Genomic DNA, 24,629 nt, shown 5'->3' with positions numbered 1-24,629 from the left:
TTAGTTGACGACTGAGTTCCTGGACACCAACCAACAGTTTAAGTGACATTACATCGGCCCATGTTGCGCTATGCTTGACTCTTTCGACGTCCTCCTCCGGGTCTCCCCAATACTTCAAGAGTCTCAAAATGAAGACAGAGTACAGCGTCGCATTAACATCTATGTCGCCGGCATGTTCAGTCTCATCTATGAACGACAGAATGTCTTCCAGTTGCGCACAAAACTCGTTCATTTCCGCGCTGCACGGAAGCCCCTGCGAATTATGGGGGACATGCATGTATCTGCAGAGGTGCATAATCACGGAAAAAGTATCAGAAGATCGCCGAATACAGGGAACGCGTCCCGTTGCGTTACTTCTCTGTGGCACACACGATTCCCACATGTTTTGAAGTTCTCCAATAAGTCCTAAAATTATATTAGTTTTACACGACGTGAGCTCGTGGAGTGCAGCCTCGGTGGCTCGCCATGATTCCAGGTTGGCGCTGACATCCACAGACACCGAGGCCAAAATCGAAAGAAAGGAGAGCAGACAGGCGGTAAGAATACGGAGAACCGTGCGGCTGCTGCCTGATCCCGACGAGGGCGAACACCTTAGAGATAGAAAGTAATGAAATTAGCTTACAGGGTTACAGCGCGTTTTCACATTTCAGGTAGGCCTATTTCTCAAACAGGCAAACGAAACAAAGTGAATATTTTACAGATTTAACAATCAGTTGAAAAACTTCAAACAAATATATTTTGAGCTTAATTTTATTGCACCGTAAAACACTAATTCAACCATCTCAATTAATCACAACGTGAAATAAGATAAAATACCACTTTAAATAAATGCAACGATATTAAAATGCAAATAAATAAAAAAACTAAAACGTAAACAGCAATACGTTTACAGCGTATCACCTGTTTTAAAAATTTATTTACTAATAAATAAACAATTGACTGTTTAAACATTTTGTGAGGACTGTAATTATAGTAAATATTAAATTGTGAATATTTAAAACAAACAAACAGGCAGCGTAGGGTAATGTAATATTAGGTACAAATATATCGATTTTTTGTTACATTTTTTTTATATTATGACTAAGGTAATTTTTTAGGGGTCGCGCTATTACAAAATATTTTTATATTTTTAATATAATGTATAAACCTTTAATAATATAAAACTGTAACACGCAACCCTAGATAACTTCAAACGTTTGAGTCTTCAGTAATCCTTTTTAACAGAAATGTGACAAATTATATGTATAAACAAAATATACGATGTGAATTTTATATTGCATCTAAACAAACAAAAAAAACAACAAAAGACAAAAATTGACTAACAGAAAAAACAGACATTTCTATCATGTAGCTGCTGCTTGTACTATTTTAAATGTATCCATAATATCCAAAGTAAAGACCAAAACAAACCATTACCTGCAGATTTCACAGTCACTCTCACGCGCAGTCTTTGCTGTAGCTCTTTCTCTTGCTTTGCCCCTGCTTCGCTGAATTTTTGTTAATGTTCCTTTCAGCGAAGCCGAGGACAAGTTTCCAGAGGCGAAACAGTCCACTGAGGACATGAGATTGACCTTTACGGGTTGGAATATATCGCCGGAAAGAGTATTAACGCGTCTTTTGAAGGGATGAACGGCCAGTTTGATTTGGATCGTAGGCCTATAGTGTTTCTTTTCCCCCCCAGATATAAATATTACCCAAGGACAGTCCGTCTACTGTCAGGTGTCTGAGGCACACTTACGAACCCCCATAATTAGGCCTATTAGTAAGATGAAACGGGAACAGCGGCGTCCGCCCCTCCAGCATTTTATGTGAAGGATTATTATCTGTCAGGCAGGCCGAATAATTATTATTATCTGCTTATAAATACTCACGTGTTGCTGTAATTATATAACACGATTTGCCTTATTCTTATTGCAAAACGCAATATATAGTTAATGAACGTAAGTTTCGGAGACATATCACAAATATTAACAGGTAATGTATTCGACAGTTCTTTACATGTATTATTTGTTTGTCGTGCTGGAATATCCAGATAGTGTAGAAACAGAATCACGGCACGGAAATCTGCGCAGAAACTTGATTTTCCTGACAACGTAATGTAGGCTATACGAAACCATTTATTATTTATTTATTATTTATTATTATTTATTTAACCATTTATGAGGGGCTTAAAGAAACAGACACGAGAGAGATATGAGTCCGGGATTAAAATGTGGAAATTAGGGAGCAAAAAATAAAAAAAAAAAAAAAAGACAGACGCAGGAAAACGGAAAAAATAAATCCGAGAATGAATGAGGCTGCAATCATTAAGATAAAATGTACCGACGTGGATAGATGTACTGATTAAGGTGAAAAAGATGAGAAGGTGGATGAGTAAAATGTACAAAAAAAAACGTAAATCAAATGATGTGATAAGCATCAGAATGTAGCAATGTGTAAAAGATGCGCAGGTCATCAAGCCAGACACCGTAATGCCGTCCATGGACTAACGGTGCCGGTTAACAGACTCCGCATTGGGCGACGCTGTGAGAACTGATGGCAGCATCAATGACGGACAGGCAAAAATATTTCCTCACACACCTTGGAGCGTGGGCGTCGCCGCCATTAAATCTGAGGGGGACGTGTGCCCCTCACATTTCATAATTATTCGTTTGGACGAAAAATATTAATTTTATGCCAGTGGGTCCCCCCCACATTCACAATGATTCTGACGCCCCTGCCTTGGAGCCAAAGGCAGTCCTTCGTGCCAAAACAGCCTCTTGGAGCAGATGGGAGGATTTTCTCATGGTGACCCAGATCAGCAGTATTTTTTCGATTAAATAGCTAAATGGATACACAGAGCAGGGAGACCACCTGGCTTTTTAGGTCAGAATTTAGTGTTTAAAATGGTGAGAATGTAGATGTTTTTGAATTATGAGAGCGGTCAACCTCAACAAGTAGCAGAGTCATGGTTAGGAGTGTAGGGGGCCTAACATCATATATGGGCCCCAAAAATCTACTGTTGGGGGCCCGCTTGGCAAAATCCGGCAGACAGCAAATTCTATCCACTCATCCTCATAAATAAAAGAAACTGCAGGTGGGTTTCCTGAAGCGTCCTTAACGCTGTGCGTAATGTCTAGGAAGCGAATAGGAAGTGGTGACCTCAGGAATTACTATAAAAAGTAGTTTTTTTTAACCAATTCCAAGGTGGATGGATGTAACATTGTAACAGAATACCGCATTTAACAAGATGTTCTAAAATTTCAATATAAAAACCATAAATTCACAAAACGCAATTCTAAAACATTTTGCTTTTCTTCTTTTATTTATATGTTTTTGAAAACTGAACAAGCAGATTTGAATTCGCCCCAAATGTAAAAATCATTATCCAATAATCAGCGGACAGGCATCCTGACACCCACACAAGTAGTTATAGCTATTAGGTGAGGAATAACACAAGGCGTCTAACATCAGAGATTAATGTACAAAATTTATGACAAAGATTTATATAAACAAGCATTTCTGGCAGGTTTTCTCAGTACTAAAATGCATGTAATTTACAACTAAAATCAAACGTAAAGGTGTTTTGATACATCAAATAATCTGACCCACACAGTAATTAAATTAGCCCAAACAATGTATCACAGCTAAACAAATTACATTAAATTCAAGCACATCCAGTGATTTATCAGTGTACAGTGAATTTATTTAGGTTAATGTATTTCAATGTGCATTGTTAGCTATTAATCCTATTTCTGCTACACAATTCCATTTAAAAGATTTTTAATAAATCATTCAGTAGTTTCTGATGTGAGGTTCTTTTGATTGGGTAACTATCCGAATCTCGAGTAAATCATCCATTTAAAAACAATAAAGTACAAGATTAAAGTACAAATTTAATGTTTCTGGAATCTTCTCTATGCAGCTTCCGTAACATTTTCTGATGTCCTGGAAGCTCTTCATGGATTTTAAAACACAATAAAGTAGCCTTTGCTTTGCTTTTTCTACTAAGTATGACGCGGCTTTTATCACTATTGACTTCACCTACTCGCACAACATTAAAAAAGCCAAGTCGAGGTGTTAATTAAGGGGCTGAAAATCACAGCTCTGCCTGGGATTTGAACCAAGACCCCCTGCGGTTAAGACTCCCAGTCATGACACTGTCTGTATCCCTTCGAACGGGGGCTGCGCTTTTCCTTAACGTCCAGCTCCCACAAAACCACCTTCGTTTGAACGCTTACATGGGGACTGGCGGTCAGCTGCTGACTGAACAATGAGTGCTGACATCATGGGGCTGCTTCGCTTTCTGTGGATAAAGTGCAAACAAGCGGAGGACAAAAGGAAGGAGAAAAAAATGCAGCGAAACATCCTGCAGAACTACTAGATACCAGGGAAGCCGCATCTCTGACCCTCACACATATGCAGGGCTTATTAAACACCGGCCCGTATATGTAATACATGCAACAATACATGCAATCATTCATTCATGTAACTGGCATTTCATAATTAACATACAGTGTTCACAGAAAGTCTTGGGACACTTAATTTATTGGTTTCATAACAAATGTCAATTGATAATCAATATTTAATGTATCTGTACATATCTTCCACACATTTTTTTTTGACTGACTCATTTCTGCTCTTGCCATTTTACTGTAATTGCACACAAATGTTTGGCGTTTTATGTTACTGCAAAGGTCGAATGAGACTGCTTGGTAATGATTCTTTAATGCAGAACAGCCCATTTAGTATAATTTAGTAAAAAAGAAGTGAGTTTTTTTGTTATAAAACCAATATATTTGCAATATTACTTGCTGAATTAAGCAGTTACTGTTTACTCGCAACTTCCTACGCAACATAACCTACATGAATGAAATACACAGCAGTGTCCTACTATTCTAAAACCTCCCCCATAATAAGAGAGGTCAGAGCACCAAATATCCAGCTGTCATTATGCCTGCTAAGCCGCATGTCCTTGCTGCCGCAATGTTTTGTCTTCAGCTCTACTGCAGCCAAATCTGATGGGAAGCACACGCGCACACTCACGACGATGCAAACAGCCGCAGACCTTCTGCTCACACGCTCCAGACGCCATGTACTGCAGCTGCAGAGATCCCTCCGAAAGAGGAATAAGCCCATAAAGAAAATCCCGACTCTTCATTCCTTATAATGATGCTCAACAATCACACACCTACTTACTGAATGCAGTTAAAGTCTGGCAACCCTTACACATGTGCGCTTGTTCAACCAAAAAAACAACAATTCAAAGTATTAATTAATAATAAAAGATGATATTTCCATCACAGGAACGAAAACGACATACAGACACAGCGTACCCGTTGCAGGGAAATTTTTTGACATTGTCCAGCTAAAATTCTGGAACTTGAGTCAATATTTGATGAGAGAAAACTGTACAATCATTGCACCCAACCATTTTCCATAGCAGTTTATCCAGAACAGGGTTATGAAGGCCTTGGAGCACAGGGTAATGGCAGGTGACACCCTGGGGTGAGATGCCAGGTAAAATCGACGAACAGGGGACATGACAGCGGAAAGAATGCAGTGAGTGAACCTTCAGCTTAAACTCCAAACTGCAGCTGAACTGCCAGTGGGAGGGGGGGATCCCTTGGCAAGGGGGCGTCCGATGGCTGTCAGACAATGGGATCATCCTGTCAAAATGAGTGGAAAAGTTAGCAAGGGCATTACTAATATTATCACTACTTTGCCAGGAGAGTATGTACCTAATTATGTTTGTATATAGTACTAAATACTTTTAAATACTTATCCCAAGTATGTTCATTTTGTACTGGTTAAGAAGTGAGCTTGAAGGAAAGTGGGTTTTACAGCCTTGTGGTTCGCAGATAGTACCTTGTATAACGCATCCGAATGGGACAATGAAAGGCTATCAAATCACCACAATCATTAAAGAGCCAACAATCGTGCAGTAGGTGCTTGTGTTAATTTAATCAAATAATAAAAAAAAATAACAGCACAAATCTCAAACAAAGCCCGATTCAGTAGATTACAGCTGAACACAGCAAACTCAACCCACTCCCAAAAGATACGCGTAATCCCATCACCATGACAACAAATCCACACCTTGATTTTTAAAGTGGCAACATTTTCACATTGCAAGAACACAAATAATCCAACAGCCTTGAGGATTAATTAACTGCTTATACCATCTCATGATAGCTTTTCCAAGAAACTTACAGGGCCTATCAGACATTTTAATTGTATCAAGGGTAAAAAAAAAAGCAGAAATGACTGAATATGAGTCGATAAATTGTTCTTGTTAAACTGTTAGTTTGTGGCGGGAAAAAAATGATGGTAATAATAATCGCAGCAGAAAACAGGATACAAAAATGCCGAATGCCAGTACAGAACAATTAACGTGGTGTCAGTACAAGGCCTTGCACAAACAAGTAAATATTTGAAGACTCTGTTGGACACCTGTTCCATAGATATCGCTCAGTATTTCCTGTCAAGGCAACGTTTTTAAACCATAACAGAACACCATGCAGGCAAAAATATCCAGCCTTTTCAAAAAGATGGGTTTTTCACTATAGCCTTCAAAAATATATTTACAATATTTTAATTTTGATGGAAAACTATTAATTTAACAATGAAATAAATAAATTCTGGTTCTAAAAAAGAAGAATCACTTTCTTGGATTTGGAAATATATTGGTGCATTTTAACAGAGCGACGCAGAAATCTCTGAATTAAGCTAATTTAACAGAGAGGGGGAAAAAATATATATATATATATTTGCAACCCTGGAAAAAGAAAACGGTTCAGAAAACGCAACCAAATGGCAAAATTACCCATATTCACGATTCTATCCAAGTCGGTTATCATTTGATCACTTATGACAGTTTGTCTGCTTAGGTAGGAGAGTAACGGCCAATGAATAGAATCTCTAACGAGTTCAGAGGGCCTAGACCACCAGGGATAGACAGAGGGATATAAAAAGACACGTTCTTGGAGGCTAGAGAGTCTCTGCTACTAGAAAAATAGAAGCAACAGCAGCCCTATGACCACTTATACCTTGCTTCTGAAGAGGGGCTTAGCTCCGGGTCCACAGTACTCGTTGTAGATGAGTTTGAACAGAAAGAGGTGAAAGAGAGTGATGAGCGAAGCCACACTGAACCAGAAAAGGAAGGGCAGCCCGGGGTACTGCTTGGCCATGTGGTCCTCGTGAGCCAGGATGGCCTTAACGTGTAGCGTGTGCCTCAGGTCCTGCAGGTGCGTCAGGTCGGTGGAGATATAGAGCAGGGCCGTGATTGGCTGGGTCACCATCACGGGGAAGGTGTGGCCTTTGGTTTCGGAGGTGAGCTCCACAGGCTCGTTGACGCAGCCAGCTTCACAGGCGTACAGTTTGACGGGCTTCTCCTGGGGCTTGACGGACACGTGCAGGAACGGTTTGCCTTCGGCATCCAGCAGCACGGCCAGATTGATCAGGTCCTTGTTATAGTGGATCCCGCGCAGGGCGTAGCTGTTGTGCAGCACGTCGGGATCCGCTTGGAACTGCAGGTGGTTCTCCGTGAACTGCAGGCCGCCGAAGCTGAGCACCACAGCCTGCATGACGCCGTGCGCCCCTGCGGCCACCAGCGTCTTGCAGCCGCGCTTCTGCAACGTCAGGTTCCACAGCGTCACCAGCTGCAGTACCTGCGCCACACTACTGACGCGGTCCGGCCACAGGTTCTCCGCGTGCATGGTGGCGTGGCCGCTGAAACAGTGGTCTGCGTAGTTCAGACTGGACTCCAAACTCTTACGGTCCTCTGCGCTGATCCTCCTGTCCAGCAGGGGCGCCGATGAGGCAGACAGGATGTAGTAGAGGGTACTGTTCACGGTGTTGCTGGAGGGCGTGTGCGAGTCAGTGATCTTTCGCATCTCTATGCCTGGCAGGGTTTAACCACAGCAGAGAATGAAAAGTTCATTAGTAGTGAAGTATTCCAAACCTTTAGGAAAACTCAAACTACTATTACTGATGCTCACAGAAATACAAAATGACAATTTTCTAATCCTCCCCTTATTCTTTTCACCTCATAAAGCTTCTGTGATGTACAGTACTGTGCAAAAGTCTTAGCAAGTCAAAAGAAATGTTTAAAGATATATATTTGAGTAGTAAGTGCACATTTGCTCAAAACAAAAAATATAATTTAACATTAGAACATACGAAAATGCACAGTAACACAATAAAAACTATAAAGAATTACTTTCATTCTCTAAAAAGTTACTGATATCTAGTTTGTTGGCTAGATGAACACGACTCTGATTCCCAAACCTCTTCTCAGAGGCACCTCAGCCATTCCATGCATTTATCACAATCACAAGGTCACTGGTTCAAACCCAGCCTCAGTATGTCAGCGGGTCCTTGAATGAGGCCCTCAACCCCCAGATCCCTGGGCGCCGCTACGGGTGGCTGCCCTTCGCGGACAACTTACTCTACAAAGAGCAAGTTACAAGTTAATTTATTCAACAGGCAGAAGTTTTAGCAGAGGTTTTGAAATGGCTAAGCGAAAAACACTTCAACAGATATTACAGTTTTACACTAACATGAAGATCACTTAAACCTCATTTTCTTTGGCTGCCTAAGACGTCTGCACGATACTGTATCACTAGACTGCAATTACCATCTCAAATGTAAAACAGAAAAATCGATGCTAATGCTAACACTTAAGATCAAGGCTCACCAGATATGAAGAGGTCCGTCCAGGCCTGTCTGTGTTCCTGTATGAGATCTTCCACATTGGCTCTCAGTAGCTCACCGATCTCTTTCTTCGCTGCATCTCGAAGCTTTGTGAACGCTTCCTCCACCTTCGAGGACTCCATGGGCTCTGAGGTGTAGACCGCTGACAGCACGTTCTCCACGTACTCTGACTTTCCTGCCACCTGCAGGCGGCCCTGCAGTTTCTTGGTGGCCACAATCACAAGCACAATGTGGTTCTTCTCCATCAGCACCTTGCCAAAAGACAAGATAAACTCCCGTTCCTCAGTCTTCTCCAGGCTGGAGGAGAACTTGTTCCCGTACGAAGGTGACACGGACGACACGTCAATGTTAACCGTCCGCTCGGACGGATTGGCGACGCGGATCCTCTGGAGGAAGACATTCGGCCGGCTCCGGTGAGCGAGGAGCTCCTCTGTGATGGTGATACACTCCCGGGCCGACTGCGAGCTCGTCATGGAAACGCAGTGGACGGACACCATGGAGCCCTTGTTGAATAAGATGACCCCAGAACGTGCTTCTGCCCTCTTTCCTGGCACATCCAGTGTGACCAAGGGAGAGTATTCGGTCTGGTGAACCGGAACTGAGCCGGCCTGAAAAGATGAGGCCACCCACAGCCTGTTAGCATCTATATCTACCAAGAAGTGTCCGTTACCAACCACGGCTGGTACAGGGGTTTTACTCTGGGGGCCGATGACAACACCGTCACCCCAGTCGACATGCGGTTTCCAACTCTGCATGGCCGCATGGAGACAGAGCCCAGTCGCCCCCCCGAGATCCCCTGAGCGACTCAAAAATCTCAAAATGCCATCTGAGCTAAGATACCAATAAAAAATAAGGAACAGCAGCACACCTAGAAGAATCCTCCTGGCCCAACTGCTAGACAACAATCCCGGCAGGCCCTTTAATCTCTGCTGAAGCCACATTTTAATTTATTCAACATGCAGAAGTTACAAAAACACGCTCTGTGTCTTTCCTTGCGTTGTGTTTCACGGAGGCAATATCAGAGAACTGGGTATCTTGCCACCAAAAATTAGACAGAAATGTTTAAAATGGCAAGTGCATTTACAGTTTCCAGTGAAAAACTCAGCTAATTAGTTGCACAAAAACACCTTTTACTGACGACTTTCTTTACTGTTGCTAGTCTAGCTACGATACTTAAACCAATCAGCTGTTGATAAGGCGTACACTGCAAATGGAACAGAATAAAATTACATTATTCTGTCCATTTGACTTTCGAGGAAATACTAAGCTGCTCTATATAATGAAAGCGGAGAGTCAACTGTTAACTTCAAATACACGCAAAATAAACAGACTTCAGCTGGTTTCCTAGCTAGCTTGTCAGACTGCGAAACAGGGCACATTCTACTTATCTCACATTTTAAGTCTTTGCGTCATCCATAACAACCTTGTCTTGCTTTAATTTCACTTTGTCGCATATTCAGCAGCCCTTTTCCTGGTCAGGGTTTGCTGGACCTCCATTACCCCCCCACGATCACACCAGTTCCTGTTCTTCGCAGTGCGACCTGACGCTTGATTGCCGTAAATCAGGGACAAGCTAACAACCGGAAGTCGGGAAAACTACGACGTAGTAATTTACGACATGGCTGGCTGCCGTATTTTGAACCTGTTGCTTAAATGATGTACGTTGTACGACATTTATCGCTGGGTTCGCAATACCCTGGGGCTGCGTGCGGTGGCTGCGTGCGGTGGCTGCATGGGATATGTAGAGGCATTTTGTAAAGTGACGAAATACCTGTGATATCATCCGATTCTCGAAGTGCGAATACTTAAAGGAGAAAAATATAAATATCCGAAAGGAACCCCTACCCCGGAAAAAAATTAGTAGAAAACTTAGTAATGGTAATTACTTATGTCATCGTACATTCGTGGAAGTGTGTCCCTATATTTGGTCTGTTTTCATTTTGGGGGTGCCTCATTCAAAAAGATTGTAGACAGGAGGGCTTTTTGAAATATATATGCAGCATAGACTTCATTTTCCGGTCTGATTGCCTAAATTTTATAACGGACATAACTGGTTGGTCTGTAGCATATCATTAAATGCTTGGTAGTAAACAGCTGGCCACATCTGTTTGCAACAGTATGCAGACAAGCATCAGCATCTGCACATACTCCCTAACCAGTTCTCGATCGTGTACGTGCAGTGGGTCACGTACATTGGGTCATTTTTTAAATAAAAGTTTACTATTTATCCCATACAATATTCATAACGTTGACAATATTTTTTTAAGAATATCAATATAATTGACAGTACTGTCTAAATATTTCACATGAAATTGAGCTTTAAATTAAAGAACTTAACGATAATTATTTTGCAACAATGTTCACGGTTAATAAATGGTAAATGTAAATCTCAGAATATATATAAATATATATTGTAAAATTCCATCATATATTTTCTAGCTTTATATTTTTAATCTTGTAAAATGTTCCCTGAAGATCCTGCTGATTCGTGGGAGGGAGGGAGCCCACGGTTTGCGTGCGAGGGAGGGGTGGAGAGCAAATCTCGGCTGGCTCTTAAGTTTACTGTACGAGAGTAACTTCGCTTTAAGAAAGAGAAAGTTGCCAGCAGACGCTTTTCTCCCCTGTCCCCACGAAAGGGATCCGCATATATCCACTTTTAAAGAATGCATACTACCATCATTTCGGTTTGTGCAGTTATATCTCTAGGCTGTTTGCTTGGAGATATAAACTGCGAGCAACAGTCCTCAATACCCGAAGGTAAGTGAGCTTTTAGGAAAAACCGACCCTTTATATAACACTAAATGAGGCGCAAATTGTAAAGCAAAAAATAGGCCTGTCTTACACAGAGAGCGTGCTGTGTTCGTTTATATGACTGCATAAGCAGTTACAGTTATCTTATCACAGTCAGTATTAGCTTTAAGTTAATCGGTGCCAGCAATATGTAGTTCTGGGCGGGTGCGAGCTCTGTTGCCATTTATGCGTTGGAAATGTTTTAATATAGACCTCTAGGCGACACAATCGGCTGTTTCATAACCCAGTAGCATACAAGCAGAAGTGGGTGTTGGATCGGTGAAGGAGAAGTTTTCCTTAGGTTTCCTGCGCTGCTGACGTGGACGGGATTGTTAATAACCCGAGTTTCAGAGCGGCATGCGGTGCGATTTCTTAGTGCCATTGTAAAGTAGAATAAAACCATGTTTCGGTCACTTGAGCCGGTGGGCAGTGGTCTGTATGGTGTGGTGGGTTAGAATGGGAGCCATACACTATAATGCAGTCTGGACGCCTTTAATCCGTCCATGTATCTGATTCTTCCAATTATGTGCATTTCTGTACGAAGCACAGTTACATTGTGGCGTTGGGAAGTTTATTTGACTCCACTGTCCGACCGGTCGTTTCAAACAAACCATAAAACCATCGGTGTTAAATTAAGTGCTGCGGCCGGACACTTCATAATCTTTTTCTGTTACGTTCGTGATATTGCAACTACGTTTGAAATACCCAAAATGCCTCAACATTTTTTATTAAAATATGTTTTAAAAAGAACACTGAAACGCTGGCTAAAATATATTTGGGTAATCTAAAAAAAAATACAACAGATCCAGCAAGCGTTATATAGAATATTACGTGTAATCCCTACGAGACACATGGTAGTGAACAAGCCAGGTTATAAATGGGAAATAATTGAAAGGTATCCTGAATTAATGACTTTGGACGATTGTCAATAAGGGAAGAGCCTAGGCGTACGGTCGATGCACGTACAAAACCTGGAAATCTGAGTCTGCTTTTGAGTGAGATATGAATTATGAATTTGAACTTTTATTTTTTTGCATGTTTTCCAGACAAACTCCTGGTTTTTACGGTAGCTACCAAGGAAACAGAAGGTTTTAAGCGCTTTATGAGATCTGCACGGTATTTCAATTACACTATTAAGGTACGGTAAAATGATTTTCTGGTTTGCTTTTAGAAAATGTATTGGCGCGTTTGTGTGCCAGAGAAAATCATTGTTTTACATGCTTAAGGGTGTCATATGTCGCAGTAATGTGGAGGGATTTGTAAATATTGAATTTTATTTTTTATTTTGGTTCTGAAGGTGCTTGGTAGGGGTGAGAAATGGAGAGGCGGGGATTACATGTCTGTACCTGGAGGAGGCCAGAAGGTCCGACTCTTAAAATCCGCTCTTGAGGGGGTGAAAGAGGAAGACAAGATCATATTATTCATTGACAGGTAAAGGAGATGTGATCCACTCTGTGGTCAAGCCTGTTGTATAGTGTGGTAGTAAAGATGTATCATGAATTAATTACTTTGGGCTTGTTAAAGGTAACCAACAGATAACCTTGTCCAACTTTAATGGCGTTATATATTGTGTTTGTATTGTGTTCTATTTACTGTTCTTCGTCGTTATATGTTGTTTCAGTCTGTAGGGAGGCTATTCTGAGTGGTAGGGGCCCTAAAAATATGTAACATAAAATCCAAAATGTCTAGCAGCAGCCTTGATTGAACTGTAGTTATTCAAATGACAATAAAGCCTTTGAATCCTTGAATCCATTTGCCCTTTGAAAACCCACGGCTAATTATTATGTGTTAATGCATGCCCCCCCTCCCCACCCCACCTCTCACAGCTATGACGTGGTTTTCGCATCCGGTCCTCAGGAGATGCTGAAGAAGTTCCAGCAGGCCCGGCACCGGGTGGTTTTCTCAGCAGAGGCTGTCATCTGGCCCGACCGGCACCTGGAGGACAAGTACCCTCATGTCAGGGAGGGCAAGAGGTTCCTGAGCTCTGGAGGCACGTGCCGCTCGCCTTTCACTCGCAAACGTTACGTTGTTGCTTGAGGGTGTCACAGTTACATGTCACTGCGATTGTCCATTCCCCGGCTCTTTGAAGTTTGGCTACAAATTGCGTAAGTAATGAAGATTGTGATCAAATCTAATGTTTTGTCTTGTTGTTGGCTGTTCATAAGCTTTTATTTCACAAGGACTGGCCCTCACTAATTCCCTCCAAAGCATCTGCCATTGGATGACCTGGCTAAATACGCTATCTTCAGTCTGCTCCGACCTGTTCCTGGAGGTGACATTCTCTGTGTTTATGGTCTTCCTGCAGGATTCATTGGCTATGTGCCGAACCTCAAAGCTTTGGTCGCAAACTGGACAGGAAAAGACAACGAAAGTGATCAGCTTTTTTACACCAAGATTTTCATCGACCCAGAGAAAAGGGTATTTTTTATTTTATATTTCATTTATGGCTCTTGAAAACTCACTTTTTATGTGGTTTTATGCTCTGATGATATGAACTGCACTTAAAGAAAAAAAACAAAAGCGCTTAATTAAACAATATTTTCTGTTCCATCTTGGCTGTACTTTAGGTGGTTGGTATGCTAATTGATGTAATCTATGTATGGTCTATTTTAAATATGGTGTGGTGTAAGTCATTTGCGTATAATAAATGCATTTGATCTTTTTTTTTCTTTCAGAAATCTATAAATATCACACTGGACTATAAGTGCAGATTGTTTCAGAACCTCTATGGAGCCCTGGGTAAGGCTTCTATGTGTATATTTAGCTCTTTAAATTGCATACCAGTCACACTTTCTGAAAACAGTAATTACTAGGCAGCGAAGAAAGTTGTCAGGGAGAAACCTGGCCGGCATTCTGGGAGGAATTAGCACAGGCGACGTACAGAGCTGCACACTCAGGAGGCCCAAGGGGTGCCTCCCTGCTTTTAAAGGCCCTTCGTAATGTGGATCATCTTTTTCTGTTTCCTCTGGTTCTCCTTGTGCTGACTTCCCCTTTAAGGCGGCTTTGGCTTTTTTGGGTGTTTTTGAGAGTTTCCGTGGAGGTGGAAAACAGCGTGACATGCTAATGAGCCCCCAGCCCCTCCCCCTTCCGTCAGTGCTTGGCCAATTACGGCTTGCAGCGAATGGGGTGTCTCCTGCATGTGGAATTTATGAGCTCCCTGGGAGATCCGCCTGATTACACACACTGTGACTGGGCCAGGGGGGTGCGAGCCACCTCCTGCGGGCTTAACGGGGCAGCGGCGGGAGCCTGAGAACGCGGAGGGAGCACAGCGCTCCTTTGAGGCTACTCAAATAAAGTTGGGACCTGCTGAGGTCACAGGAACTTCACAGGAACTTCCTGTGCCCGACCATCTGTTTGGCTCCTGAACATAAGCGTTGTGAGAGCAGGAGAGAAATGCTAACATCGACATTTACCTAACAGTACAAAAGGCCCCAGTTACACACTTTCTCTCTACTTTAGAGTTCTTCCACAGAAGATGCTCATTTACTTGTACGCTGTAGACCTATGACATTCGCGGATTTTTTTGTTTCATCACCTTTTTACAAATGTGCTATATTGTTTCAATTACATATTAAATCATGATTAAGGTGAAAAAAGAATAGGTCAGCTTTATATGAAGTTACGTTGCGTAATTTAACATCTCTTACGTAATAGTTAAACTTAGTAAATAAATATAAAAGTGGGGGTGGTAAAAGCAATAAAAGTGTAATAAAATATAATATTTAATAATATTATCAAATTAAAACATAATATTGTTATAAAAGGTTTAGCAGAAACCTAATTGAGACGCCTTGAGATCTTTAATGGACGTTATCGTTGCTTTTGGGAATGAAGCATAGCACAGATGTTCTGGCATGACCCGCCCTGCTGTCCTGTGATCGCTCTTTAGATGAGGTGGTTCTGAAGTTTGAGGATGGACGGGTCCGGGCCAGGAACCTCATCTATGACACCCTGCCTGTCACTGTGCACGGCAATGGACCTACGAAGGTAAGTAGCTGTAATTAAGCAGCGAACAAGCCCCTTTGCATAGTAACAAGTCATAGTTCTATGTTCCGGCCTTAGCGTAGCTTGCAGTGGGATTCGTGGTACATTCATTACGGTGTTCTAACATTTGTGTTAACTGGATATCCAGTTGTATTTTATTTATCTATATATTTATGTATTTTTCCATCTCTAGTGAATGTTGTGTGATGCGTGGCATAGCAGTGAGTGTCTAAGCATGGAGTGTGGCCATGTTTCAGCTCCAGATAAACTACCTCGGCAACTACATTCCCAGGACGTGGACCTTTGAGACGGGCTGCACCATCTGTGACCAGGACCAGCGGGCACTCTCAGGGCTAAAGGTGGGTCAGCTTCCTTTCTGGAGTGTTCCAGAGCTCTGTTGTTGTGATTTGAAGCCGAGTGACTGGGTTCAGTGCTGCTGACCTGCACACTGACCTGAACCGATTGGGTCTAAACATCCAGGTCATATATACAGAGTGTATGAAAGTGAAAGTTGTGTAGCATTTGGCTGGAAGGATAGAGACATGGACGGAACATCAGAGAACATTCATGAAACATAACTACAGTTTTAAATGTGGCCACACCCCACAAGAAGCTGAATTTGAATGACTGGAAAAATAATTAAATTCATTTTGGCTCAAAGAAATGCTAAATCAATGCCTAGTAAATGCTTTGCTGGGGTCATGCCCTCCAAGCAGAACGGCATGGCTAATACGATTATCATTTATTGCGATACATATGACTCGTTCTTGCATTTACTCTGCAAATGATCTTCAGAGGTTTTATCATTCAGGTTGCAGCATTCCAGCTTGAAAATGTTTCTGCTGCAGGAGAGCGACTATCCCCTGGTGGTCATCGGGATCTTCATACAGCAGCCAACCCCCTTCGTCTCTGTGTTCTTTGAGCGCCTGCTGGACCTGAAGTACCCCAAGGACCGGCTCAAGCTCTTCATCTACAACCAAGTGAGCGACGCCGCCTTAATGCCATTCCAGTGTCTGCTCCGCCCCCGGGGTCGTATGGCTCAGTGCGACTGTCATCTCCGCACAGCGCATTTCTGCAGCGGCAAGGCTTGGCCTTTCAATGGTTGCACTTTTGTCCAAAATAAGTTGATGAAAAATGTGCTCGTGGGAGTGTTACTTATACAACAATGTACTGTGGGCAGAAGGAAAAATGATTGGTTCAAAGAGAAAACCAATCAGGTTGTAGAGGAGGTGGGTACAAGCACCTCCTCTACAATCTGATTGGTTTTCTCTTTGAACCAATCATTTTTCCTTCTGCCCTCAGAGCATTTTTGTGTAAGTAAAACTCCCAGGATAATAAAGTGTGCATGTGTGCTGATATCAGTGAAATGGAGTATTAATAAATATTTATTATAAGATAAAGTGATGCCTATAGCTACTAACATCCTGCACAGCTGACATGCTGCCAAACTAATGTGTGCAGTAATCAAATGTGACACATTGAGAACATCGTCATGCTTTGTTAATTAGTCAAACACAGCTTCGACAGTTTGGTGGGTGGGTGGTAGGATAGTATTCACACTGAGATTTCTGTGTCGGGCTGAGATGGAGGAGGAGAGCAGACATCTGCCATGCTTGGTCAGGAGAAATGGCTGCTAATGTTAGCTACTTTTTCTGTGATGCAAAGTGGAGATTCAGGAGAAGGTAGAGAACAGCATGTAGGGCAGGGGTAGGCAACCCGGATGCTGGAGTGTCGCTTTTCTGTCCTGCTTAATAAATGACTATCTGCCTGAGATCAGGTGTAATTCATCAGAGAGCAGGTAGGATAGAGAACCTGCTGGATACCGGTACTCCAGTGTGGGAGCTGTCTACCTCTGCTCTGGAGTCTCTACTCTCTCCTAAACCTCATATTTGGTTTGTCTTGGAAGAATGTCACCTTGCAAGTTATAGGAGCCAGGAGAAAGTAATGACAAGGATTTGAGAGGCTGTCTGATGGGGCTTAGCTCTGAAATTTGACGATTTTCATTGTGAATTGTTATAACTTAGTTCCATCAGGTTGGAGGGACTGGAATGTATGGAATGTAAGTAAAGGTATGCAAGGTGGGAGGCAGCAGGGCCAGTGTCAGAATACTGGGAAGGTCCTGGATATGATTGGTTAAAGGGAGGCATTGAGGATAGATTTTATGAGGAGAGGCAGACTGCAGTGGAGTAAGGTTCAACATAACCGTGAATGAATGTCTGTAAACACTTAACATGTTGGTTTAGGATGATTAGGTTAATGGTTTGCTTATAAACTGAAACATAGGAGCCGCACCATGAGCAGCACGTCAGCTCCTTCCTGCAAGGTCATCAGAAGGAGTACCGGGCCGTGAAGGTGATTGGTCCGGAGGTGGAGATGGACAGTGCCGCATCGCGCAATTTAGGAATGTAAGTGTCCCGCAAGCTGTTCATGCAGAGAACAACACAAAACTGAATTTATGTGCATGTTGGGGCTAAGAGAACGACAATAACATTTTAAAACTTAATGTAAAAAAAATTACGAAAATGTATTATTTTTTAAAATTTACCATCTCTTTCTTGGTACAGTGGTGCCTGTGGTTAACGGGCGCTATCCATTCCAGGAAAGTGGTCGCGAACCAATTTGTACGCGAACCAAGGCAATTTTTCCCACAAGAAAGCATTGAGATTCGATTGATTCATTCACAAGCCTACCAAATAATAATTTTTGTTAATTAATTTTCTTGTTTTTATAGTAAAAACTTAAACGCAAAGAAAAACACAATATAGTGTGGCAACGGGCGGACCGAGGCATCGCGGAAGCAGAGAGACATGGAGACCTGCTTACCGGGGAAATCATGCTCTTTATTAACAGTCCTTAACCCTTGTATTGTTGTTAACGATAATAGTTGCATTTCCCTGTTGTCGCGTGTGTGTTTGTCCGTGTCCTGTGTGTATCCGTCCGATCCTCGCGTGTATTTCCACCGTAAATCTTCCACCGTCCGTGCATCTTACAGTTCGGCGTCTGACAATTTCCCATCTGTTTATCTGGGTTCGGTGCTCGTTGGGTGCCTGCTGTGGTCTTCTATTTACAATTGCATGCAGGGCATGCTGGAACATGCGCCCCGCTGGTGCTACACTAGTATAACACAGGAATCTGGTCCAAGAATCTGTTCATCAACCAAATTTTGTACGCGAACCAATGCACTTTTTTCAGACCACAAGCACAGCACCGGATGTTCTGGCATGAATTTTTGGTCGGGAACCAAATTGTTCGTAGGCCATAGCATTTGTGAACCGCAGGCATCACTGTATAAGGACTTTATCTGTATGTATCTCTGGTGCCCTCTAGTGACATCTGCCGGCAGGACATAGACTGCGAGTATTTCTTCAGCTTGGATGTGGAAGTGGTTCTGAAGAACACAGACAGTCTCCGAATTCTAATTGAGCAGAACCAGTAAGTAAAACATGAACGACGTTGTCTGGGATCAGTAAGGTAAATCCTTTATTATATTTTAGTGATAGGTAGTCTGAGCTCTGTGACCCAGTGCATCTTCTAATGTGGATAATAAAACTCATTCATAAATGTTAAATTATTTTGCCATTTTTTTATTTAAAATGACTTCACTGATACAGTAAGTAGAGCATATAAAATTCAGCACAAGAATAATGACCACAGGATTATCAACCTGGAATAAGTGGAAAATACACTAATACACTATATACACTATATAAATACACTATATACAGTATAATTTATATAGTTTAATATAGCATATGATATAATGTAGTGTATGTATACTATATATCTATTGTATAGATTTCTGGACATAGCGGCTGCAACAGATATCAATGGGGGTGGGGGGAGATTAAATCACAATCTCCCCGCCCTAATGAAAATATTCTCCTGACCCATTTTTGCTTTGCGACCCCCCCCCCCCCCCCAGAAACACTGCACTAGAAGACCAGCATTAACACAGCCACCTCGTTGTGGTCATGCTTTTTATTCCCCTAGCAGCTGACACCTTTAGAACGCTAATGAAGTGTAATCTAAACACTAATCGAGTGTAATCTAGCTCACTGAGTGTGATTATTGCCCTGGGCTGGGGAATCCATCACCAAGAAGACTGACCGGTCAGCCTCTTAGTCCTCGCTCATTGCCAGGCCTCAGAATTGTGTGTGTGTGTGTGTGAGTGTGTTATGGTCTTGTGATATTTGCCCTCTCTTCTGCTACCCCTACAGGCCTATAATTGCCCCCATGATCACCCGGCCTGGCAGACTGTGGACAAACTTCTGGGGTGCCCTGGGGGCGGACGGGTACTATGCCAGGTCCGAAGACTATGTGGACATCGTGCAGGGTCTCAGGGTGTAAGTCACACTCTTAAAATAGACAAATTCATGCTTCTGAACCTTCTGAGGCTGTTAAACATGCCGACACCCGTGTGACACATTCAGCAACATAATCACAAGTGGGGAAAAAAAAAACGCTGAAATCTGTGAGTCTCATGGTTGGCATCTTGATCGTTGACTGCGCTGGATTATAAATTATGCCACAATACTGAGAGCTGCATAGAAAATAATCATAGAATCCCAGGATAAGACAGGTGGACCAAACCGACTCTTCCTCACATACTCTCTCTGCAAATTCCCTTCTTCAGCGGGATCTGGAATGTTCCCTACATAACCAGTGTGTACCTGGTGAAGGCCACCATCCTCAGAACCGACCTCATAGCTGAGAACCTGTACCAGTCTGGAACCCTCGATCCCGACATGGCCTTCTGCCTCAACGTGCGAAACCAGGTCAGACCTCTGCTCCACACGACCCATAATTCATACAGGGAGGGCAAACTTATCATTAACCAATAATATGTTTTAAATTGGTAAGTGACAGGGGAGAGTGCACTAGGGGGCCAATCAGCTTCCAGCTGCTGCCCCATGTGGCCCCGCCCCTGTATCGCCTTCTGCCCCAGCATAGCAGCATAGCACCATTTCTTTCGTTATTGGTATGTGCACAACAAATATAATACTATTTATTACAGGAATATTTAAGACACTGAAAATGTCACAATTTTCTAATATATGAATTATAATTTATTATTTCCATTGTTAATATTTATTTATACTATCTCTATTCAGTTTTTTCCAACATATTTTATTTTATGTTTTTACTGCTCTGTACACCAGAATTTTCCCTCTGAGATCAATGAAGTCCATCTTAATGTTTAAAGAGGATGATGGTTCCCTGAATTGGGGTGTTCATTGGTGTGATCAGTGTGACTTATAAAAGACCTTTACTTCAGTCTGAAACTACTAACGTAAACACATAAGTGAGCAAAAAGAGAAGTGTGACCCGTATTACAGGAAATGGGATGGGAAAAATTCCTCCAGAATCATCAGTGATCGGGGTCCCCCTTGGCTGTGAGCCATACTTTACACACAGGGATGGTCATGTCCTGCTCTGCCCCCCCCCCCCCCAAACACCCACAAAGCTGGACGAACCTGTCAAGAGTGACGCATTATGTAACAGTACTGAGTTATTTTTGTTGCTAATCTGACTTCTCTGTGGTCTGCGTGAGTTTCACTGTATTAAGAAAGTGCAGTGTTTTTTTTCTTTGGGAATACCTTTCATTTTATGGCAGCGTTTCTTGGTCCATCGGACCCCAGACGGTCTGCATTTTTCCTCCCTGAACTATCTGGGAGGGAGCAAAAACATGGACCGTCTGTGGGCCCCAGAGGACCGGGTTGGGAAACACTGTTAGATGGCATTGACACCTTTAACACTAACTCTGTTGTGTATTTACATCGTTTTTAAGAGGGGTTTCCTTACATTCCTGCAGGGAGTCTTCATGTTCGTTACCAACCGGCAAGAGTTTGGACGCGTGGTTTCCACAGAGAACTACCAGACCCAGCACCTGCACAATGACCTGTGGCAGATATTTGAGAATCCCGTGGTGAGTAGTAGACCTTCTGTGGCCATTCTGGAATATACTGGGATTTAGGGCAACAAAAACATGAAGCGGACTTGCATGGAATATCAGCGACTGGACTGACCATTCTGTCACAGTTTTGAAATAAAATGTATACATTTGCTACTGCTGCTTAATACAAAAAAGTAAGACAATGTGTACGTGTGCTGCATAGTATTTGGTGGTGGTCTGCTTTGCATGTCTTTTCATAACATCTGATGTATCTCGCTTGCTCTGTGTCCGTCAGGACTGGGAGGAACGCTACATTCACCAAAACTACAGTCGCATCATGAGTGAAAACCATGTGGAGACCGTAAGTAACCTGCTCTTCTTCTTGGTTATTTAATCTTCTGCATTTTCAACTTTCTTTCCTGAAAGAACTTAAACTTCTTAAGTGTGAAAAAGAAATTCTTAAATAATGCCACATTTTAACATCAGTTTAGAGTGAATCAATTATGGAGAGTAACAGTGTGTTTTACTCTCATTGAGTTACTTAGTTGATGGCTTTATCAACTGGCCAGTTTTGACTGTTTCTACAGCTGGATATTTTACTGATATACCTCACATAGTCCAGGGCTACTAGAGCCTGGCCACCTCTCTGGAGGCTGAGGAGTTTGTACCTTCAACCAATACGCCACCTGCTGGTCCAAGAGCATGCTTGCACTCCCTCTTAGCTACGTAACACTTAATCCTTTTTGAAATGTGCCCATTCCAGCCATGCCCGGATGTTTACTGGTTCCCCATCTTTACTGAAGTGGCCTGCAGACACCTCATCGAAGAGATGGAGCACTATGGCCAGTGGTCTGGAGGCTCTTCTACGGTATTCTTCTGGTGTTCCAGAAAAAAACACATTGCTTGTCGTACAAGCTGCCTGTTCTTCCTGAAAATATTGACGCCATATTTACCACCTCATCCAGGACACCAGGATCCAAGGCGGATATGAAAACGTACCGACGATTGACATCCACATGAATCAGATCAACTTTGAGAAGGAATGGCACAAGTTCTTGTTGGACTATATAGCTCCTGTAACAGAGAAAATGTTCCCTGGGTACTACACTAAGGTAAGTGTCCTGCTGCTGGGAAGGTTAGCATTAGCTGGCAAAGTTAGCAGTTACATGAATGGCAATTATTCAGGATCTTGAACTTGACCTATACCACTATGAGACTTTTACATACATGGGCATTTACATATCCCATAACACAGACACTGGCTGTTAAGTAGGTCACATATGGGGGTGGGGCTTCAATCACAGGGGGCGGGGCTTCATGCACATGGGTGGAGCTTCAAGCACAGGGGCGGGGCTTCAAAACAATATTTCCCAGGCGTCACCCTGCCTTGTCGTTTCTCTCCTCCTAGGCCCAATTTGACCTGGCGTTCGTCGTCCGATATAAACCGGATGAGCAACCGGCCTTGAGGCCACACCACGATGCCTCTACCTTCACCATAAACATTGCTCTCAACCAAATGGGCTTGGATTACCAGGTAAGTGTGGCTGGTGCCGTCTAACCTCCTGTGCATTTGGGCAACTGGCATTTCATCTTTTGTCCTCAAAAGATCAGCAGTCTTCATGATGATGGCTGCATTTGCTGTTTGTCAAAAAAAAAAACTTTTTAAGTTTGGAACTAGAATTGCCTGTCTATTGTATTGCCAGTTAATGATATTTATAAATGTAATGCTTCAGCGTGTACATATTTTTAGACTGTAGTCTATTTTTGGTGCTTTTTGTTTATATAGAAGAGTAGAATTAGAACTCTTTGTTTTATGTCCTTTATTATTGTCTCATATGTGTGTTACACCATGAATTTTGCCTTTTTAACATCAATTTCCTGGCTACATTTCCTGACATATTTAAAACTGGAAAACCTCCCATATTTTTGTCGCTGGAACTGCTTGTGCTGCTGACGTCATACGCTGCAGACCAGATGATTTTGAATCGATACGCGTTCTGTACATGGTCACAGTTACTGTTGATTGAGAGGCTGACGTGATGCCCTTCTGCTCCTGAATTGCAGGGCGGTGGCTGCAGATTCCTGCGTTACGACTGCTCGATCCAGGCGCCGCGCAAGGGCTGGGCGCTGATGCACCCGGGCCGCCTCACGCACTACCACGAGGGCCTCCCCACCACAGCGGGCACCCGCTACATCGCCGTCTCGTTCGTCGACCCTTAATGGCATATCCGGCTGTGTCGCCTCCTAGTGTAAACGCAGGGAAACCACGTTACGATGCCAAACTCCGTCTCATAGCGATCTCCCAAAGACTTGAAGCGGGTGAAAAGATAAAGACAACCTCTTCTGCTGAGCAAAACCGGGCATCTTGTAGGGACAGAGTTCATTTCCTTACACAATGTTATGACGAATATTGCAGTTTAAATTCTGTTCCACTGTATTTTTCTGTCAGACTTGTTATAGTGTGATGTTACTTGCCAGTGATGGTTGTGTAGGATCTCATGCTCACTATGTAGCTCACTTGAAGATGATGATTATAAAATTTCATTTTGGCTCGTAATATTTATTTGAGCATTAAAGGTGAGGAAACATGAACGAATTTAAAGACATGTTTAAATTGACTAACCTGTACAACAAATGAACACTCCTATTTTTCATGTTGAAAACAGGATAGGTTCCTTTTATGACTGATACTGTTAAGTTCCAGCTATGCAAACTAATCATGGTTCATCTAAGTGCGAGATGTTGAAAGTATTTTAATTTTTTAAAGGTTGCAACAGACAGCCCTACATTTGTACGCGTACAAGTTCACCCAATGACAGCAGAATCGCCATATTGTGGATAAATGAACTTCTAAATGATCTTCATTCTGGCCAAATGTCAATAAAACCAAACAAGCTGTACCTGTGTTTCATCTTTTTTATTTGCTAAGCTTCAGCATTTCTGTCATGCCTTCATTTTTGTTCCAATGATCTATGTACAGTAATGTCCAAATGTAACTTTTTCAGGAACTTGCTGAGAATACAATGGAATCCTTGAGCTGCACTCTCTCCCACCATAACAGTGTTGGCAGGGGGATTGCAATACAGAACTAAACAGTTTGATAAGACAGTAATGCAATGTTGGGAATGCAGCACAGCAGCACGACGTAATAAAGTTGTTCAAACACTACAGCGATGGTTAACTAGAAAACCAATGCAATGCTGTGTGATTTGAGAATTTACAATTTTTTGCTATTTATAACAGTGCGAGAGACTCTGTGCTCCCATTG

At 42.4% G+C, this 24,629-nt stretch overlaps 2 protein-coding genes across 3 annotated transcripts; one reads left to right on the top strand and one right to left on the bottom strand.

The window, feature by feature from the left end:
- Positions 1-3,275: 3,275 nt before the first annotated feature.
- kiaa2013 (KIAA2013 ortholog) lies at positions 3,276-10,261 on the bottom strand. The gene is made up of 3 exons (XM_049004806.1): positions 8,678-10,261; positions 7,029-7,882; positions 3,276-5,648 (listed from the first exon to the last, which is right to left on the bottom strand). The coding sequence occupies exons 1-3, from the start codon at positions 9,633-9,635 to the stop codon at positions 5,631-5,633; spliced, it is 1,830 nt and encodes a 609-aa protein (XP_048860763.1). The 5' UTR covers positions 9,636-10,261; the 3' UTR covers positions 3,276-5,630.
- A 965-nt stretch (positions 10,262-11,226) lies between these two features.
- plod1a (procollagen-lysine, 2-oxoglutarate 5-dioxygenase 1a) lies at positions 11,227-24,261 on the top strand. Of its 2 annotated transcripts, XM_049004802.1 has the most exons (19): positions 11,227-11,451; positions 12,531-12,622; positions 12,782-12,915; positions 13,311-13,474; positions 13,790-13,902; positions 14,160-14,223; positions 15,374-15,471; positions 15,726-15,827; positions 16,317-16,448; positions 17,752-17,873; positions 18,796-18,900; positions 19,686-19,811; positions 20,102-20,243; positions 21,281-21,394; positions 21,657-21,722; positions 22,125-22,229; positions 22,327-22,473; positions 22,770-22,895; positions 23,426-24,261. In XM_049004802.1, the coding sequence occupies exons 1-19, from the start codon at positions 11,358-11,360 to the stop codon at positions 23,579-23,581; spliced, it is 2,202 nt and encodes a 733-aa protein (XP_048860759.1). In that variant the 5' UTR covers positions 11,227-11,357; the 3' UTR covers positions 23,582-24,261. The 2 variants fall into 2 exon arrangements, with proteins under 2 accessions (XP_048860759.1, XP_048860760.1); XM_049004803.1 differs by lacking the exons at positions 11,227-11,451; positions 12,531-12,622 and having other exon boundaries at positions 12,788-12,915; positions 13,342-13,474.
- Positions 24,262-24,629: the final 368 nt, after the last annotated feature.

This window comes from Brienomyrus brachyistius, unplaced genomic scaffold (assembly GCF_023856365.1).
Source record: "Brienomyrus brachyistius isolate T26 unplaced genomic scaffold, BBRACH_0.4 scaffold120, whole genome shotgun sequence".
NCBI lineage: Eukaryota > Metazoa > Chordata > Actinopteri > Osteoglossiformes > Mormyridae > Brienomyrus > Brienomyrus brachyistius.
Note: the sequence above shows the minus strand (reverse complement) of the source record. Positions and strands in the feature narration are given on the sequence as shown.

What these genes read in the sequence shown, in the direction of transcription:
- kiaa2013 (XM_049004806.1), bottom strand. Translation starts at nt 9,635, where the DNA reads ATGTGGCTTCAGCAGAGATTAAAGGGCCTGCCGGGATTGTTGTCTAGC. An exon ending in GACGGACCTCTTCATATCTG is followed by an intron (nt 7,883 to 8,677) that starts GTGAGCCTTGAT and finishes AAACCCTGCCAG; the next exon opens with GCATAGAGATGCGAAAGATC.
- plod1a (XM_049004802.1), top strand. Translation starts at nt 11,358, where the DNA reads ATGCATACTACCATCATTTCGGTTTGTGCAGTTATATCTCTAGGCTGT. An exon ending in ATCATATTATTCATTGACAG is followed by an intron (nt 12,916 to 13,310) that starts GTAAAGGAGATG and finishes CACCTCTCACAG; the next exon opens with CTATGACGTGGTTTTCGCAT. An exon ending in AGATATTTGAGAATCCCGTG is followed by an intron (nt 21,395 to 21,656) that starts GTGAGTAGTAGA and finishes TGTGTCCGTCAG; the next exon opens with GACTGGGAGGAACGCTACAT.